The sequence below is a fragment of the Pempheris klunzingeri genome, chromosome 8 (assembly GCF_042242105.1).
Source record: "Pempheris klunzingeri isolate RE-2024b chromosome 8, fPemKlu1.hap1, whole genome shotgun sequence".
In the NCBI taxonomy this organism is placed as follows: domain Eukaryota; kingdom Metazoa; phylum Chordata; class Actinopteri; order Acropomatiformes; family Pempheridae; genus Pempheris; species Pempheris klunzingeri.
The window spans coordinates 26,668,180-26,685,520 of NC_092019.1; the positions used below are offsets into that span (position 1 = coordinate 26,668,180).

General features: G+C 41.9%; 2 protein-coding genes across 2 annotated transcripts; both read left to right on the top strand.

Annotated features, from left to right (window-relative positions):
- Positions 1 to 998: 998 nt before the first annotated feature.
- calhm6 (calcium homeostasis modulator family member 6) lies at positions 999 to 5,141 on the top strand. Its single transcript, XM_070835902.1, has 2 exons — positions 999 to 1,580; positions 4,683 to 5,141. Exons 1-2 carry the CDS (start codon positions 1,035 to 1,037, stop codon positions 5,115 to 5,117), a joined length of 981 nt encoding a protein of 326 aa, XP_070692003.1. The 5' UTR covers positions 999 to 1,034; the 3' UTR covers positions 5,118 to 5,141.
- A 2,133-nt stretch (positions 5,142 to 7,274) lies between these two features.
- LOC139205874 (calcium homeostasis modulator protein 5-like) lies at positions 7,275 to 10,277 on the top strand. Its single transcript, XM_070836214.1, has 2 exons — positions 7,275 to 8,047; positions 9,468 to 10,277. Exons 1-2 carry the CDS (start codon positions 7,505 to 7,507, stop codon positions 9,855 to 9,857), a joined length of 933 nt encoding a protein of 310 aa, XP_070692315.1. The 5' UTR covers positions 7,275 to 7,504; the 3' UTR covers positions 9,858 to 10,277.
- Positions 10,278 to 17,341: the final 7,064 nt, after the last annotated feature.

Genomic DNA, 17,341 nt, shown 5'->3' on the forward strand with positions numbered 1-17,341 from the left:
TTAAGGACTTATTGGAGCAGCCTGATAATAAGGAGTTACAATAGTCCAACCTAGAAATGACAAATGTGTGGACTAATGTTTCTGTATCATTCATAGACAGGATGGGCCTGATTTTTGCAATATTACGTAGATAGAAAAAGGCAGTTCTGGAAATCTGTTTAATGGACAAATCCTGATGGTCAGTTCCTGGATGACAAAGTCATTGATGCCACTGACTGGCCCTCATGTTCCTCACACCTGAATCCTATTGAGAACCTCTGTGATGTTTATGTATCAGTGCCTCCGACACCACCAAGTAGCCAGATTTAGTGGTTTTCTGTGTGGTGACCAGCCCTGGAGATTCTCTCCCTCACATCCACATTACTCCAGTAATGTTGTACCTCAGTATGTTCTGTGATGGGTACTGTCACCACTGATCTTTCCCATTAATTGATACATTCAGCAGGTCACTTTTAATGAACATTGTTGGCTTTATGAACATTGATGTCAAAATATCATGCCTGTGATTGATACTTCTAGAAACTTTTTATATGATGTTGTTGCATACACTATACAAAATATCAGGTAATTGTGTCACTCCTCAAAAAACACAGTTCTTTCACTTTTTTTCAAATGTGTGCAGAATTTGTTTTGCTAAACGGAGGAACTGTTTAATTTTAATGTCATGTCATTAACTGTTTACTCACTGACCATTTGTCCAGCCTGACATCATATGCAGTGGAGGACAGGACAGTGCGGAGGACAGAATGCGAATCAAAAGCTGTATCCAAACAAACCTTTTCATCATCATCAAATCTTTTAGTTGATTGTGATTTAAGGCTGTTTGGGCATCATGTGCATCAGAAGTTTTACCACTGTTGTAACGGTAGTTCAAACACACGCACAGTGACTGCGGTCTACTGTGCCTACTGTGTTACGCAGTGGGTGTATCCTTCCCATCAATAAATCACTGCTGTTGTTAGGGGGCTGTGTGTGACGACAAGCAGACGTTAAAAAGCGGAAGTGGAAGTGCCCTTACCACACAGCAGTCAGAGATGGATAAGTTTAAGACGGTTCTGAAAATTGCCAACCAGCAGACCAATCTAAATTTGGGCCTGGTCGCCCTGCTGACAGCCGGAGGTGAGCAGATCTTCTCTTCAGTGGTGTTCAGGTGTCCCTGCAACGAGCTGAACTTCCTGTACGGCATGGTGTTCCTGCTGGTGCCCGCCCTGGCTCTGCTGCTGCTGGGTTACATCCTGAGTAAGAGGACGTGGAAGCTGCTGACGGGTGTGTGCCAGCACAAGGCCAAGCTGTGCTGCTGGAGGAGGCTGGTGGCCAACGGGGCGATCCTGGTCCAGATCAGCTACACCGCGCTGGTGGCACCATCCAGCTGGGTGGCTGTGGCTCTGCTCAACGGGAACTACTATGAGTGTGCGATGACCGGGGCCAATGTGAGCGCTTACAACAAGCTTCTGTGTGAGGACAAGACCTCTGCGGTCCACTGTGAGAGGGAGCTGTACAGGTTCCCCTGCGGGAAAGGCAGCAGCGTCCTGCCGGCAGACAGAGAGGATGTTCTGCTCGTCATGAGGGCTCAGTCTCAGGTCAGTGCTCACACACGTACTGCTGCTGCTGCTGCTGCTGCTGCTGCTGCGCTTTGATCCTCTGATGACTTCCTGTCTTCTGAAGAGCTTTCACAGGCCAGCTGCACAGATATTTATATTATATCAGCACAAATATTAAATGAAGATTCAAATGTTGTGTTTTGATATGCATATGAAACAGGATATAGGACAAATTCTGAAAAAATATCCTGATAATAAGGTGAAATCTTATCAAAATAAACCTAAACCTAACCCTGTGCTAGGAGTTGACAGCATATCTTTTACATTCCACAACAGGCTGCTGTTATGATGTTACGTTTTGAGACGACCTACATGCCAACCAACCTACTGAAGTTCATGAAATAGTCACGTGATTCAGTCTATGAGTTCGTCTCTGTGGACACGAATTTCTCTTTTTTTTCATGTCCCTGGTCCCAAATTCTAAACCCAAGATTATCTTTTCATGGCTTTGTCACGTCTTTTTCCTGCTGGTAGGACTTCTGTAGGACCTGGGAGCACAGAAGCTGTGCTGTTGTTTCTCATTTTATATTCATTTTTAAACTATAACCGCTGCATTACTCAACATTTAACCACCAGATTTTTTCCTTGCTTTCCTCTTTATTTCAAAAACAAGTCCTTTGTAAGTCATCTATACGACCGGTTAATGCTCTGACCACCTTCCATCCTGAAAAATCATGTTGTGTCACTTTTCAATAGCCAAAGCTATGGGTGAGGTGAGGTGAGGTGAAGACACTTCACTTTTCCTCACTGTCGCTGCTTCCTGTTAAACATTTCTCTACATAAAAACATGACAGAGTCCTTGACAGCTCAACAATACAGCAGACTCTCAGTGAGGCCATCAGTCTGAATTAGTTCCTCTTCAAGTCTGTAAAACAATCAAATTTTTTCATCTGATTTTCAGAGCAGAAGTGTCATTATTCATGAGCCTCATTGACGAACACATCTGCTTTGCTTTACGTTATAAACTTTTATTATTACTATGATACTATTATATCCTTAACTAGACATTTTATACATTCCACATATGTCCTTTTACAACCCTACTTTGTAAACTTTAAGAACTGCAGAATAGTAGCTTAAATATCTGACATAAACATAGATCAACTAGATGCAGTGTAATTATTAATTAACTAAACTGAGAACTACAACTGTGGTGCTGATTGCATAGTGAAGCTCTAGGGAATTTTGTTTTTTTAAGTTTTTGAAGAGCTCTCTACAACAGCTGGTCCCATGCGTGTAGCCACTTATCATGCTGAATTATAAACCTGCAAATTAGTGAAGTGGTGGAAGAGGGGATGGGTGAGGCTGTGTCAGCATGGGCAGGGCAGACACCGGCCGTCATCTCAAACATATTGTAGAACCGGTTGAACTCATTGGCCCAGTCCTCATCACCTGCTGTGGTCTGAATGATCTTCTGCTTGTAGCCAGTGCTAGTCCTCATACCATCAACACCTCTCTGGAGCTGTTCTGCTGCAGCTTTCTCTCCACTTTCCTTTTGAAGACCACCTTGGTCTTGAGCTACATCAGGGTTTTCACCTTGTTTCTTTATCCTCGCCACAGCGGTGTGGATGTCCGGCTCATGGTTGAATGTACAACAACAATGGCGACGATGTGAGGAGCCTCCCTTGGTAGAAGGCTCTCAGACAGACTGCCAACAGTTCAACATCCTGACATCCTGAAAAGTTCATTTCCTCAGCCACATATTCTTCTACGTAAGAAATTATATGAGCAACTTCACATTTTACAATCATAAGCTATAAATAGCCTTTTCTTAAAAGATACCGGGGTGTTTGAATGTGGGTTACAGCCAACAGGTGGCAATTTGAAATGGAATGAAGCCCAAAACAAGAGTATGTGGCCACAACACGTGTACTTTTTTAAAAGATGTAAATAACCCACAAATCAAATATCAATTACAGCCGAATTTGTAATTACACTGAATCTAGATGGTCTATGGCTTAATTCAGTAATGTAATACTATAATGTGAATAATTCAGACTGATGACCTTTAAAATATTTTTGAGCTGTCAAGGACACTGACATGGTTTTATGGCGACAGAGCATCTGCCTCCATAGAAACAGTTGACATGACAAAAACATGATTATTCAAAGGAATTCAAATGGATGGTCATAACATTAACCAGTCATATTGTTGACTTATCTATCACATGCTTTTGACCGTCAGCGGACCCTCCGGAATAAAGAATAAAGAATGAAGAGAGGAAAACAGGGATAAAATCACATGGATACATGGAGAGTAATGTAGTGGTTATAGTTTAAAAACGAATATGAAATGAGAAATGACTGTGCTCCCAGGCCCCACAGGAGAGAAGACTCAATGTGGGCATGAAAAGATAATTACATTGAAATACCTTAGTTTAAAAATTGTTAAAAATTTTCACTCACCAAAACTTGCAAGTTCTATATTTTTCGCCTCCTTCTCCTTCTTCTGCTTATTTCTTCTTCTTCTGCTTTTTCTTCTTCTTCTTCTGCTTTTTCTCCTTCTGCTTTTTTTCTTTGTGCAGCAAAAACATAACACTGACACTCACTGACCATAAGGTGCTATTGTAACAATCAAGTTTACGTTTCAGTCAAGATTTTTCCATCATTTATCTCATCATACATCAATTCATCTGCACCTTTGCTTTGTCCTTGTGCTCTTAAGATGTCAAATTTTACAACTGTTCCCTCAGTTTTGGAGAACCTGTCTGAAACCACTTGGACACTGATCATTGCTGCTTGAACCAAAATTTAATTCTATTTTTGAAATGTTTTCTGAACCTTTGCAAAGACAGAGCTGACAAAACACACACACGCTCAGGAAATGTACCCCACAGGACTGACACTGACATGCTGACATGTCCTTGTAGTGTTGAAATGTAGGCAGTGTTCTATGACTTCTTGTTGTCAGTCGTAGCCTTTAACATGCAAAGTTACAAACCATTGTTCACGGTTATTCTATCCTGTCTTTTTCCTTTCATTTCAGCCATGAATGTGTGACAAATACTTAGAGTTTGAACTGATTTTAATGTCTCCTAACTCTGATTTTTAAGCCGTATCGTGTATTAATGGTGACCACAGATTCTGGGTTGGCTGCTCATCGCTTCAGTCATGTTGTCGAGCCTGCTGCTGACCTGTGTTGCTCGGTGCACCTCCCCCATCAGCTACCTGCAGCTCAAGTTCTGGAAGGTATACGCTGAGCAAGAGAGCAGTATGATGGATTCCTGCACAGCCAAGCACGCCAAAGAGCTCGCTGAGAGGAACCTGAAGAGCTTCTTCAGCCTGACGCCGCCTGAAGACATCATCACCCCTTCTAACAAGGACTGGCAGAAGATTTCCTCCCTCTACAAGTACAGTACCAATGACCACTACTATAGCACCTTGCACCGGTATGTGGAGAACTGCCAGGAGACTGACGACGGGATGATGAGGATGATGTCTGTCAAGTCAAGCGAGCCTGCAGATGACAACCCTGCTGTTCTTCATTTCGTGGATGATGGCAGGATGGCGGTGTGAGGAGGTTTTTCAGCATCAGATGACGTCGACCAGTTATCTGATACATGGATTATACTTATAACATCAGTGAGCTGCACACAGCGCAGGTCTGGCTCTGAGCGCTCAATCCAGAAAGCCAAGAGCTTAACCCTGGAGACTTCTGTGGCACTCTGGTTTTTGAAGTTAAATTTGACAATTTTTTTTATGTTTGTTCATTTTGGGTAGCAGCAATTAACAGCGGCCAAATTTGACCCCATGGGTTCTTCAGGGTTAAGCATCAAACAGAGCATACAGACCAGTCATGCAACTGCTTGACCCTTTTATATGGAGTTTAATGTGGACAATACGTGACATGATCTGTATTCTAATCATCAGCATCATTTTCAGCATCACCATAATAATCATCACAATATCGTCGTGATAGATGGCGGCCTAAAAGTTGGAGAAGTATCACATGAGGCTGTAGCTCAGTCCGAACTCATCTGGCTGAGGAAAGTAACAGAGCAGCTCCAGGGACAGCTTCTGTGCTGTATGGTGCTTTTATTCAAAGTGCTGTATGTTTTGCTGCTCATTTACACACACACACACACACACACACACACACACCAATGGCAGCAGGGTGCTGGCCTGACCATTTGGGCTTCAGCATCTCTTGTAAACACACTCTGACATTGGACAGGAGGAGCTGGGGATTGCACCACCAACCTTAGTTAATGGCCGATCCGCTCTACCTCCTGAGCCACTGAGGCTGAACCGTTATCCTGAACTGTTGGACACAGAAACATTCTGACCTGATGATGGTGCTAGATGAAAAAGTTAAGAGATCTGCCACTTAGTAACAATTGATCCTGATGGAAACATCAATGTCGTCAGCTCATTTTCAATCGAGTTGTCAAGATATTTAAGATAAAACCAAACTCTGTGGTGGCACCAGATAAACATTTCCAGGATCATGAAAGTCATTTGAGACTATGAATGTCTATCAAAATGTGATACATCCAACAGCTGTTGACATATTTCAGTGTGGATTGACCAACATTCCCATCCTCAGAGCCATGCTGCTTAACAAGGCTGAACAGCAGACAGCTGAAACCTGGTCAGGTGAGTAATAAACAACTGTATTTATGTAGGTCTTACAAAAAGGAACAGCTGACACCGAATGTTGTGAAGGACAACAACTGTGTAAACTCACAGGGCAGCTGGTAACATGACTGAAAGCAGATCAGTGAGTTAGATTATACATGAGCAACGGCAACAGTTATGTGTGCCGGTTGTGCACCAAATGACCAGTTTACCACGTCATCCCCACCACTTCCTGTCCACTGCTGGTAGACTATATACACACAGACCCACATACATACGTTCAGCATATGAGCGTCAGTGATTGGTAAATTATTTATTTTAAATATTGACACCCTGTACACAGTGGCCATAAAGGTAAACTCAGGACTTAGTGCCAGCAGATAATGATGTGTTGAGGATGTTTCACAACTTCCTGTGTAATGCTCTCAGAGTGGTTTACGGTCTTGTGGGAATGCATCAGAGAAACCACCAAGATCACGTGATCACTCTGCTGCTGATGCTGTGTTTCTCTTTCATAGCTTGTTCTCTGTGGAAATATTTCAGTAGAATGAATCAATGCTCTTGTTCTGCATGAATCCCTGAGTGTATGTTTCTCCCCTCTGGCTTTCTCATTTGTATTCCTCCTCTTTGCATGTTTTGTCATTCCACATAGAAATGGTCGATTTTATCCTTGTTGCATGCAAGCTGCTGACAAGCAGAACCGAGACATGTTGGTTGTGTGTGGTGAATGCATGCACATGAAGAGAAACCAATCAAGTTGTCATACTTCTCATTTCATGTTAACCAACAGCTGCTTCACATTAAAACAAACAGAAAAAGGAGCATGTCACTGCTTCACTCCTCTTGGTGTTTCTTTGTGTGTCTCCTTATCATCCCCAGCATGATGTGCTGCATATCCACTCGCATCAAAGGACAGGCACTGCTAATCATGGCAAGCAGACCAGTGGGATTTTTGTTAATGATGGGTAGAGATAGAGAGGGAAGCATAAAGAGGGATGTAAACATGAAAAGAGAAGGGAAATGGAGTTAAGTGGAACTTTTCACTACTGGAACTGTGCCTTTCCTATCAACAGCAGGGTGTGAGTAAAGATGCCGTGGGGGGGTGGAAGGGAGCGTCAGACTTGCTGAAGGAGGAGCCTGGAGAGAGGAGAGCCAGCCAAAGGGAGGGGCACAGACAGGCTTGACAGATTTGTTTTGTCTTCAGCTGTGAAAGAAGTGCCGACAGGAGCAACTGCAGGCTGTACTGACATTCACCTTTTTCACTTTTCCCTCTCTGTCGTTGTCTTTCACTTTGATTAGTTAAGTGTGTCCTCCCCGCTGACACCATGGATAATTTCCAGACTGTCCTGCGTTTCTTCATGAACCAGAAAGCCACCATTGGCTACAGTTTCATGGCTCTCCTGACTATAGGCGGGGAGCGGATCTTCTCTATGGTCTCCTTTCAGTGCCCGTGCAACCGTGAACAGAACTTTGCCTATGGGCTGACTTTCCTGCTGGGACCGGCTGCAGTGCTGCTGATTTTTGGTCTGTTCTTCAATACCAGGTTGTGGAGGCTCTACACTGGTTGCTGCCTCAATCCCATGAAGCTTTGCCCCCGTGGGAACTGCATCGGCTGCCTAAGGGTGTTTATGAGCATTTTCGTTGGGGCGTGTGTGGCTCCTGTAATGTGGCTCTCTGTGGCCCTGCTCAACGGGACCTTTTATGAGTGCGCTATCAGTGGTCTGGATCAAAACCTGGTGGTGAAACTGTTCTGTAAGAACATGACTGTGGAGTGTGTGGAGGGGCTGGCCCGAGTACCATGTGACCGGTCCAAACTGTCCAGTGATAAGCGCATGGAGCTGCTGCTGATGTTCAGGGCCCAGTCACAGGTAAGAGACACACCTGGCACAGAACATCAGTCCAACAGGGAGTCCAACTCATGAATGAAATGAAAGCAAGTGTCTTCTGTGGCTCTAGAGAAATGTAGGATACTGTGTTCCAAACCACAGACTAGCAGACAGGGTATGTCGGCCTCTGATGCTTCAGTTTTGCTTTCAGTTTTCATTGTTTTTGTAATCTGTCTCTTGTTAGTCTTCTAGCTTTATGGAGTGGTAATTGTTGGAGCAGCCTGTTGCTGCCATGTCTTGTCAAGTTTGTTAAGTTTAGTTCATATGTTTTGTATGTCCTATTTTATTGAGAAGGGAACTCTCGTTTCAGGTCCCTTTACTTCCTGCCCTTGAGTGTTTCCCACTCCTTTGATTGTCTGCCCCGCCCTGATTGTTTCTACATGTGCCTCCTTCCCTGGGGTAAATATGGTCTGCGTTGTTCCCTGTCTTGTGCTAGATCGTCTTGTGCTCTTGTGTCGAGTGTTCCAGCATCCTAGTCAGTGTTAGAATCTTGTTGAGAGTTTTTCAGTCAAGTCGCTAAGTATGTTTGGATTGTGTCTGTTTTTGGTGCCCTGTCTTAGTTGATCATGTCCAACAATAAACTGCACCTGTTTGCCTCACGTCGAGCATTTGAGTCGGTTTTCTAGTGTGTGCTTCTGGTCGTATCATAGCCCTTTAAGCCACAAGCTTACATTGAATATGATTCAGTCCATGTCTGATGAGTGGTGCTGCGACCTTGGTCTGATTTTACATGAATCAGGGGACATAAGGACATAATCTTCTGGATGTTATGGCTCTGGTGCCATAAATCTGGTGCATTCTTGGAAGTCTGTAAAAGGGACAACATGGTACTACACCGGTTTAATGTTTGGGAGGTAGCAACAGATTAAGCAGCAGAGATTTGCTGTGCCTCATGTGGGTCACTGGATCCTGGGGGTACCCTGACCATGTGGCTCCTATCAGTCAGACAAAATATACAGGTTTGAAGGTGATGTAGATGTTATTACAGAGAGCTGATTTCCCTCTCATTTTGCAAACTCCCAGATGGTGTTAAAAACTCCAGAGAAAAGCCAGTAAATGGACTTTGAGTTCAGATTATTTTGTCAAATTGTTGTCAGTAGACACTGTACAGTATAGTATAGTAGTATAGTATAGTATAATCCTGGAAAAGTTGACTGGTTTTTGGGATCTATCTATCTATCTATTTTAAGAAATTGTCAAATCTTAATCAAACTACCAATTGGACAGTAACACCTATTGGCAGTTTGAATGCAAAAGTAGGACCATAAAGCATGTTTTTCAGTAGAGGGGATGTTTAAGTGGAACCACACTGCAACAGTATTTATTTAAATACATGTATTCTCTAGTGGGATTCCATAGGTCTGAGTGTCCATCAGTACATATCATTCCCTTGTGTCTGCAGATCCTGGGCTGGTGTATCATCATTACCGCGGCCATCGCTGGACTCCTGGGGACCTGCTACACAAATTGTCGCTCCAAAGTCAGCTTCCTGCAGCTCACGTTCTGGAAACGCTATATGGAAAAAGAGAAGGAGCACTTTGATGCCTTCGCTGTGGACTACGCCACCAAGCTGGCAGAGAGAAACCTGCAGAGCTTCTTTGAGAACAAGGAGCCTGCTCCGTTTCCTCTCCCCAACCACAAAGCATGGGAGGAGATTTCTGCACACTACACCTTTTCCAGGAGCGAGCAGTATTACAGCACTCTGCAGCTTTACGTGGAGAGGATGGACAGGGACTTCACACCAGAGAAGAGACCTGTCATGGATTTCGATCATGGAATGGAGATGAGCTAGAGGAAGAGAATGTGGTCTGTTGGTCATTTTATTGGTGAATTAAAAGAAGACAATAGAGGATCAGACAGGCTGTGGTGAGACTACATACTCACCACTGCTGGTATTTAACTTTAAGTCTCTTGTATGTATGTAGACTCCAGCACTGACAAAGCCATCCTGTTTCCTCATTTTCCTACCTCTGTAACACTGCATGGAGTCTTCTACTATTGCACTAACACACAAAGTAACGTCTTCATTCAGATAACTTAAACAGTTGCAGTCATGGCCACAGCGTTGACTGAGAGCGCTGAGGTCATGCCCTTGTTATTATTTCAGAGATTTGGGGGGTTGTAGGACCCTTCAGGACGGTGGTGGTTCAAGCACCAAAGCCAAGTCTGACAGGTCATCTAAATAAAGAAAGAAAGGCAATGTGCCATTTTACCAAGGTAATCAATTTTTTTTTTTTTTTATACTTGAAATGTATTAGTTTTTCTCATAAACACAAATGAACACACAGAACATACAACAATATAAACAAACAAACAAACAAAAAAAAACACAGTATCACAGTACAACTCAGTTGTCAGGCATTATTTTCCACTGTAATTCCAGGCGATTGACATTCTTAAAGTAATTGTTAAAAAGGGGGCTGTACAGCATTTTAGGTATGTTTTATTGCAATGCACAGGTATACTACCTGTGTTTGTGCATGTGTGTGCGTGTATATGGAGGGGAAAATATTGACGTAATTGTAAATCACGCTTTTCCAAATTGTATTTTTCTCTTTGTACCTGAAAGCTGTGCAATGTTTTCTTTTCTATTATACTGCAATAGGTATTAATACCGTTATTGACCCAGTGCTTGAATGTAGAATCCATTTTGTTGGGTTTGAATTCTGTGTCATATGCAATCCACCTAAATTTTTTAACCTGGTCACATAAATTTAGTTGTTTTATTACTTCAAACCAAGTATATAAGTTAAATGAGATGTAGGGGTTCAAATCCTCTTGATAAGTTGTGGTTAATTTGTAATCCCCAATCATTGCTCTTATTGGAATATCCTTGCATTCGCTCTCCACCTCCTTCCACTTTGCTTCATAACCACTGTCGCACCAAAAGGCTATAGTTTTTAATTGGGAAGAGTAATAATAGTCTCTGAGGCTAGGGAGAGACAGACCCCCTCCCTCCTTACTGATAATTAAGGTACTATATTTGATTCTTGGTTTTTTCCCATTCCAAATGAATCGTGAAATTTGCCTGTCCCACTCCTGAAATTGTTTAGCTGTGACTCCAACTGGGAGTGACATAAATAGATATAGAAGTCTGGGTAAAACAGACATTTTTATGATCTCGATTAAATTCAACAGGGGCGTTGACCAATTACTAAGGTCTTCTTTGATTTTCTTGTTAACTGTTTCATAATTTTTTGTATATAGATTACTGGGGCAATGAGTTAACCAAACTCCAAGGTATTTAATTGCCTTTTGAGACCAGTCAATGGGCAGTTTTTGTTTTAGTTCAGATGGCGGATTGTAGTTAAATGTTAATACCTGTGTTTTTTGGATGTTAAGTCTATATCCAGAATATGTGCCAAATCTGTCAAGGAGATTCAAAAGGGCAGGTAAGCAGACATTTGAGTTACTGACATAGAGCTATACATCATCCGCACACAACGCTATTTTATGTTCCCTGTTATTGATAAAAATTCCCTTTATATTAGAGTCTTTAGAGTCTATTAGAGTCAACCCTGACGAGATGAACTTTCCAACTTTATACGGTCTGCCATTTATTTGTATTCTTGCTATAGGGGCAGTATATAAGGTTCTAATGCTATTAATTGCTTTTTCGGTAAAACCGAATCTCTCTAAGACCAAGAACAAATAATTCCAACTAACGTGGTCACAAGGTAATCAATTTCAAATGCACAGTGTTGTTTTATTTCGATATAACATAGCAGACCACACATTTATCAGTAAACTAGACCAGATATTTAGGATTCAAGTGTTTATTGTCATGTGCACAGTAAGGAAACATGTTTCCCTGTACAATGAAATTCTTACATTGCTATCCACAATGAATGCCAAACAATTTAGGTATAAATAGCTAAAAAGATAAATAGATAAAAGGCAATTTAAAAGGCAGCATGTGAATATATATATATATATATAATAGAAAATAAACTGTGCAAAAATGAATAGTGCAACATCAGCTGTCTGTGCAATAGACAGCAATGAGTGTGCAATTACACATGTGCAAATTGGAAGTATGAGGTGGTCCGTGACTGATTATAGACTCCTGTTAGCTGTTTAGCAGTCTGATGGGAAAGAAAGAGTTCCTTTTATGTGCATTTCAAAAAGAATCAAATCATAGAAACATGAATTATGTCTCTTTCCCACAGCATAGCACAGCTCAGCTTGACTCACTTGGAACTGTTATTTCTTGGTTTTCCAGTGGCAAAGGGTGAGGATAGTTCCTGGAACCTGGTACTTTTTCTGGTATGATCTCAGCTGAGGTTCCAAGTGAGCTGAGCTGACACTAAAAGGTAGAGTGAAAACACCATAGACCACCGGATGGCCAGAGAGAATCCACACTTTTGTTTCTGTGTGTTTGTGCTGTGTTAAAGATGATGTCACTGCATTTTCACACAGTGTTGCTGAGACGATCAGCTAACAACCCCACCTACATTGACGGGGTGCCAGCTGCAGTGGAACATGAAATCAAGAACAGTAAATGGTACCAAGAAGAGTCCAGTCCAGTTTAGCCACCATGCAGGGGAAATACAGCATACATGTGTTTCCTATGTGTTTTCTTAGCATACAGTGGACATATACAGTACATACAGTACCACAAAGTGTATAGTTTGTTACAGGTACACATCAGTACTCAATCATTCAATCTTTATTCATATAGCACCAATTCATAACAACCTTATCTCAGGGCACTTTCCATAAAGAGCAGGGTGGGAATGCAGTAACTACAGTACTGACAAAATTTGCACTTTGAGATTTGTACCTCCAAATGTAAAGTGCATTCTAAATAAAATGTGTTATTATTGTTATTATTAATAGGAATATAACTAATAATGATCAATATAGTAACATTGAAAAACATGACAATAGTTAATATCTGAATAATAATAACAGGACTAATATCAGTAAAAAGTATCGGTGGCTGACGATCTGCAGCAGTGATTCATGAAGCCAGAGAACCACAGCAGGAGAACCGGGACCAGGATCCACAGGAACCAGAGAACCACAACAGGAGAACCAGGACCAGGATCCACAGGAACCTGAGGGATGAGAAAAGCACAGAAAGGCTCTGGGGAAGATACCAAGTTAGTTCTTATCACTCTTTATACAGCAAAGCTTACAAATGAAACAAGATTGAAGAATTCTCATAAGGAATTAGCAGCAAGAAAGTTCTGGGGTTTAAAGCTGCTGGCCAGCAGAAATACTGTGTGCAGTTTGAACCTGGGGCCTGCGTGGACTGTGCATGTTCTCCCCGTGCTTGCGTGGGTTCTCTCCGGGTTCCCCAGCTTCCTCTCACAGTACAAAGGCATGCAGGTTAGTTGTTGACTCTAAAATAGGTGTGAGGGTGATTGGTTGTCTGTCTCTGTGTGTCGGCCCTGTGATTTCATCTGATGTCAGCTGGAATGGGCTCCGGCCCCCCTGCAACCCTTAAGGATAAGTGGCATAGATAATGGATGGATGGATGGTCAGCATACTGGTGATGGTGTCCAGCCAACTCCATTGCTGCTAACCAGTCGTACAAAAACACCAGAGCTGAAGTTAATACTGAGAAAACAAGAGAAGTGATTGCAGTGTTAAAGGCATACAGTGGAACACCTCCAGCCCTGGCCCCTGATAGAACTGCCACGTAAGGCCCCAAGGTTTTACAGTCACAGTTTATAAAACATAAAATATACTAATGTCGACTAATTTTAGGCCAAGAAATGAATAATAATATGAATCTCCCCTCCTGAAAGGTATTCCTGGCAGTGTGGAGAGGGCTTTGACACAGTTGTGGCCTTCATGTATGTAACTGTTGTCATGAATCAGTCATGCTGTCTTTCTGCATTCCATCCTGTCTGAGCCACACACAAACATGTGAGTGCGATGAAATTAAAATTCCAACAGATTTCCCCTCCTCAGGGGTTAAAACAAGCCTGGACTAGCCTTACAAAGGCTAGAATAGACCTTTGTGAGCTTTTCTATGGGGACAACCGCTGCAAGGTGTTGGTCTAGAGTTTTCTCTTAGTATGAGTCACAAAATAGCTCTTTCTACATTTACTTTACACATTAATTGTTAATTAATTTAAATAAATTAATTAATCTAAATAACTACATTACTACTTATTACAATACATTAATACTTAATGTCAGTCTCTTCCTCGCATTCTCAGGGCCAGCTGCAAGTCATGCTGATTTTCTGCCTCTCTGAAACGCTCCCACTGCTCATAGTCAGCACTCTTATCACTGCTCTAAAAGTTTTTCTATTGTTGGGGATTTCCTTTTGCTTTGTAATGTTATTCTGCATTATCGCAATATCATTGTATTAGTAACTATATGATAAAATGCAGTAGGAATACGAAATGCAGGCTTGTAGTAATGTAATATTGTTCTATATCTGTATTACAATACAATTATAGTCATTCACTATAAAAACTACAGTGGCCCCCTCCCTGCTTGCTTTCCTCGTACTTCCAGTGCCGTTGCTCGGACCCATTTCCAAACTTCATTGTGAAAAAAAAGACATGAAATCATTATAACCCAGCAGACAAAGACGTTTAGGAAGCTGTCAGTGAGCAGAATCCTCCCCTGGAGCCACACACCTGGATGTTCACACCACACGCTTAGCTGGAACCACCCTGTATTTCTCTCCCGATACGGTGACATCGTACCAAGCCATGTTCTGCTTTTTGCTGTGATGTTAACCGAACCGTTTGCGGTCCTGAGCCAGAGACAGTTCTACAGGTGCTTGTTCACTGCCCATCTTCTCCTTTGAAGAGCTACAGAGAGGTTTGTCTATAATAGGGCTGCATATTCTGTAACAATGCTGCCAAAAGACATTATTGGTTTAAATATTCATATAAATATACCTATCCATACAGCATCTCCATATCAACTACATATGATATACAGTTGCAATCGGAAATATTCAACCCCCCCAAGATTTTAAGGATTGATCAATTAAAGTTTTTTCAAAGAGCAAGATTGTGCTTTGGACTTTATGAGTTGAGTGATACATAAAATCAACAGTGCATGATGTAGTATTTGTGTGTAGCAGTATACTTTGTTAAGATAGCCATGTCACAATTATTCAACCCCTATATAATATTGTTGTTTTTAAATCTGTGACAGTTTTTATGGCCTAAAGTGGAGTTGAAACATAATTAAGCCTTTGGGAACTCCATAATGATCCTTCATATGCTTCAGCTGTGATGCATATATAAACCCCACCCATGAAGGTATTCAAGGTGAGTTGCAATCATGGGAAAGACAAAGGAGCTTCCACAAAAGCTGAGAGAGGGGATTATGTCATCACACCTGAAGGGCCTTGGGTATAACAAGATTTCCAAAAAATGTAACATTCCAAGAGACACCATTGGGAGCATTTTAAGGACGAAACTTATGGAACAGCTGCAAACCTGCCTGGCCGTGGAAGAAAGCCCAAAATTTCATCAGGGGCCCTTAGCAACTTAGTCAGGACAACTAAGAAAAATCCCCGTGTGACTGCAAGACACCTACAGGATGACGTGATGAAGGCTGGCACAAGTGCTTCAGTGGACTTCATGGCCGGACTCCAAGACGGACCCCACTCTTGACCACAAGGAACATCAAAAGTCGACTAGAATATGCCAGGAGGAATTTGGATAAGACCACAGAGTTTTGGGAGACAGTTCTATGGACTGATGAAACCAAACTGGAACTGTTTGGACATATGGACCAGTGGTATGTCTGGCGTGCGAAAGGCCAGGCTTATGACCAGAAGAATACCATCCCCACGGTCACTGATGTTGTTTTTCTGCGGCAGGAACTGGCAATCTTGATCGTGTACCTGGCATCGTGGATTCCCAGAAATACCAGGCCATGTTAAAGACAAATTAAACCTTGGTGATCATCGGACGTTCCAGCAAGACAATGATCCCAAGCACACCTCCAAGTCAACCAAAGCTTGGTTGAGAAAAAGATCCTGGAACGTCCTGGAGTGGCCTTCTCAGTCACCAGATTTAAATCCAATCGAAAATCTTTGGTGGGATTTAAAGGAGGCAGTTGCAGCACGGAAGCCATCGTGCCACGTGGAGAATGGGCAAAGATGTAGGTGTAAGAAGCTTGTCAGCACTTACCGAAAACGTTTGTTAGTGTCATGATCCTGTATTTTGTTAAGTTCAGTTTTTGTCTCGTCTCATGTTGTCTTGTCATTTCCTGTTTTATTTTGTAGTAACCCTGTTTTCGCCTCGTTTTAGTTATTTTTACTTCCTGCCGTCTGTGATTGTCTGGCCCCTCCCTGATTGTTTCCACCTGTTCCCCATCACCTTGTGTATTTATTGTCTGTGTCTCCCTTTGTCCTGTGCCAGTTCGTCATGTCCATTGTCTTGCCTTTATGTGCTATCTTGTCCTTGAATCCTATTGTTGGAGTACCATTCTGGAGGTTTGGTTTTTTCAGTTGTGTACTTTGTTTCAAGCTCTGTCTTGCTCCTTTTGTTGTTCACTTTAAGATCAGTCTAGCTTAGTTTTTTCAGTTGTTACTTTGTATGGTGTTTCTAGTTTTGAGTGCCTTCTGCCTGAGTATTTCTGTTCTTAGTGTTTTGTTTGATCGCTCCTGTCGCCTTTTGTTAGCTTAGCCTTAGTGTTTTGCCTTTGTCCCTGCATTTTCCCTGCCTTTGTTAAATAAAGTGTTTGTTTTTTTGTCACTTTGAGTCGTGCACGTGGGTTCCTTTGTCTTGTCGGTCCCAGTCCTGACAGTTAGAAGTTATAAAAGCTAAAGGATGCTCTACAAAGTTCTGAAGCTGGGGGCTGAATAATACTGCACATGCATACGTGTTAAAAGAGTTCCATTTTTCATTTGAACTTCAAAGTTAAGTCAACGTCTGTTATCAAAATAATTCAAATATGTATCATTAAATATTTTTTGTTGTTTTTTTTTTCCATTTATTGTCATTATCTTTCATCCACATCACTATAATGACTTTTGAGGTGAGGGGGTTGAATATTTCTGGAACTGTGTATATGCACTGTTGCCCATCAAGTTGGAATCAAATGTTTTTTGCCTCTTCTCATGAAATGATTGTGACAATGTGACTTATTCTTGATAAATAAAGTGTATATCTTCTCAACTTTATTGATCAAACTCTTCCAAACATATCACAGTGAAACTTAAACCACAATGAACCTTTGCAAACTGTGTATTCAGGCTTTAACTAAATTGGGGGTATTGAACAATTATTCCCACTTTGTGGGCAACAGTGTATACACACACACACACACACACACACACACACACAT

What these genes read in the sequence shown, in the direction of transcription:
- calhm6 (XM_070835902.1), top strand. Translation starts at nt 1,035, where the DNA reads ATGGATAAGTTTAAGACGGTTCTGAAAATTGCCAACCAGCAGACCAAT. An exon ending in TCATGAGGGCTCAGTCTCAG is followed by an intron (nt 1,581 to 4,682) that starts GTCAGTGCTCAC and finishes TGGTGACCACAG; the next exon opens with ATTCTGGGTTGGCTGCTCAT.
- LOC139205874 (XM_070836214.1), top strand. Translation starts at nt 7,505, where the DNA reads ATGGATAATTTCCAGACTGTCCTGCGTTTCTTCATGAACCAGAAAGCC. An exon ending in TGTTCAGGGCCCAGTCACAG is followed by an intron (nt 8,048 to 9,467) that starts GTAAGAGACACA and finishes TTGTGTCTGCAG; the next exon opens with ATCCTGGGCTGGTGTATCAT.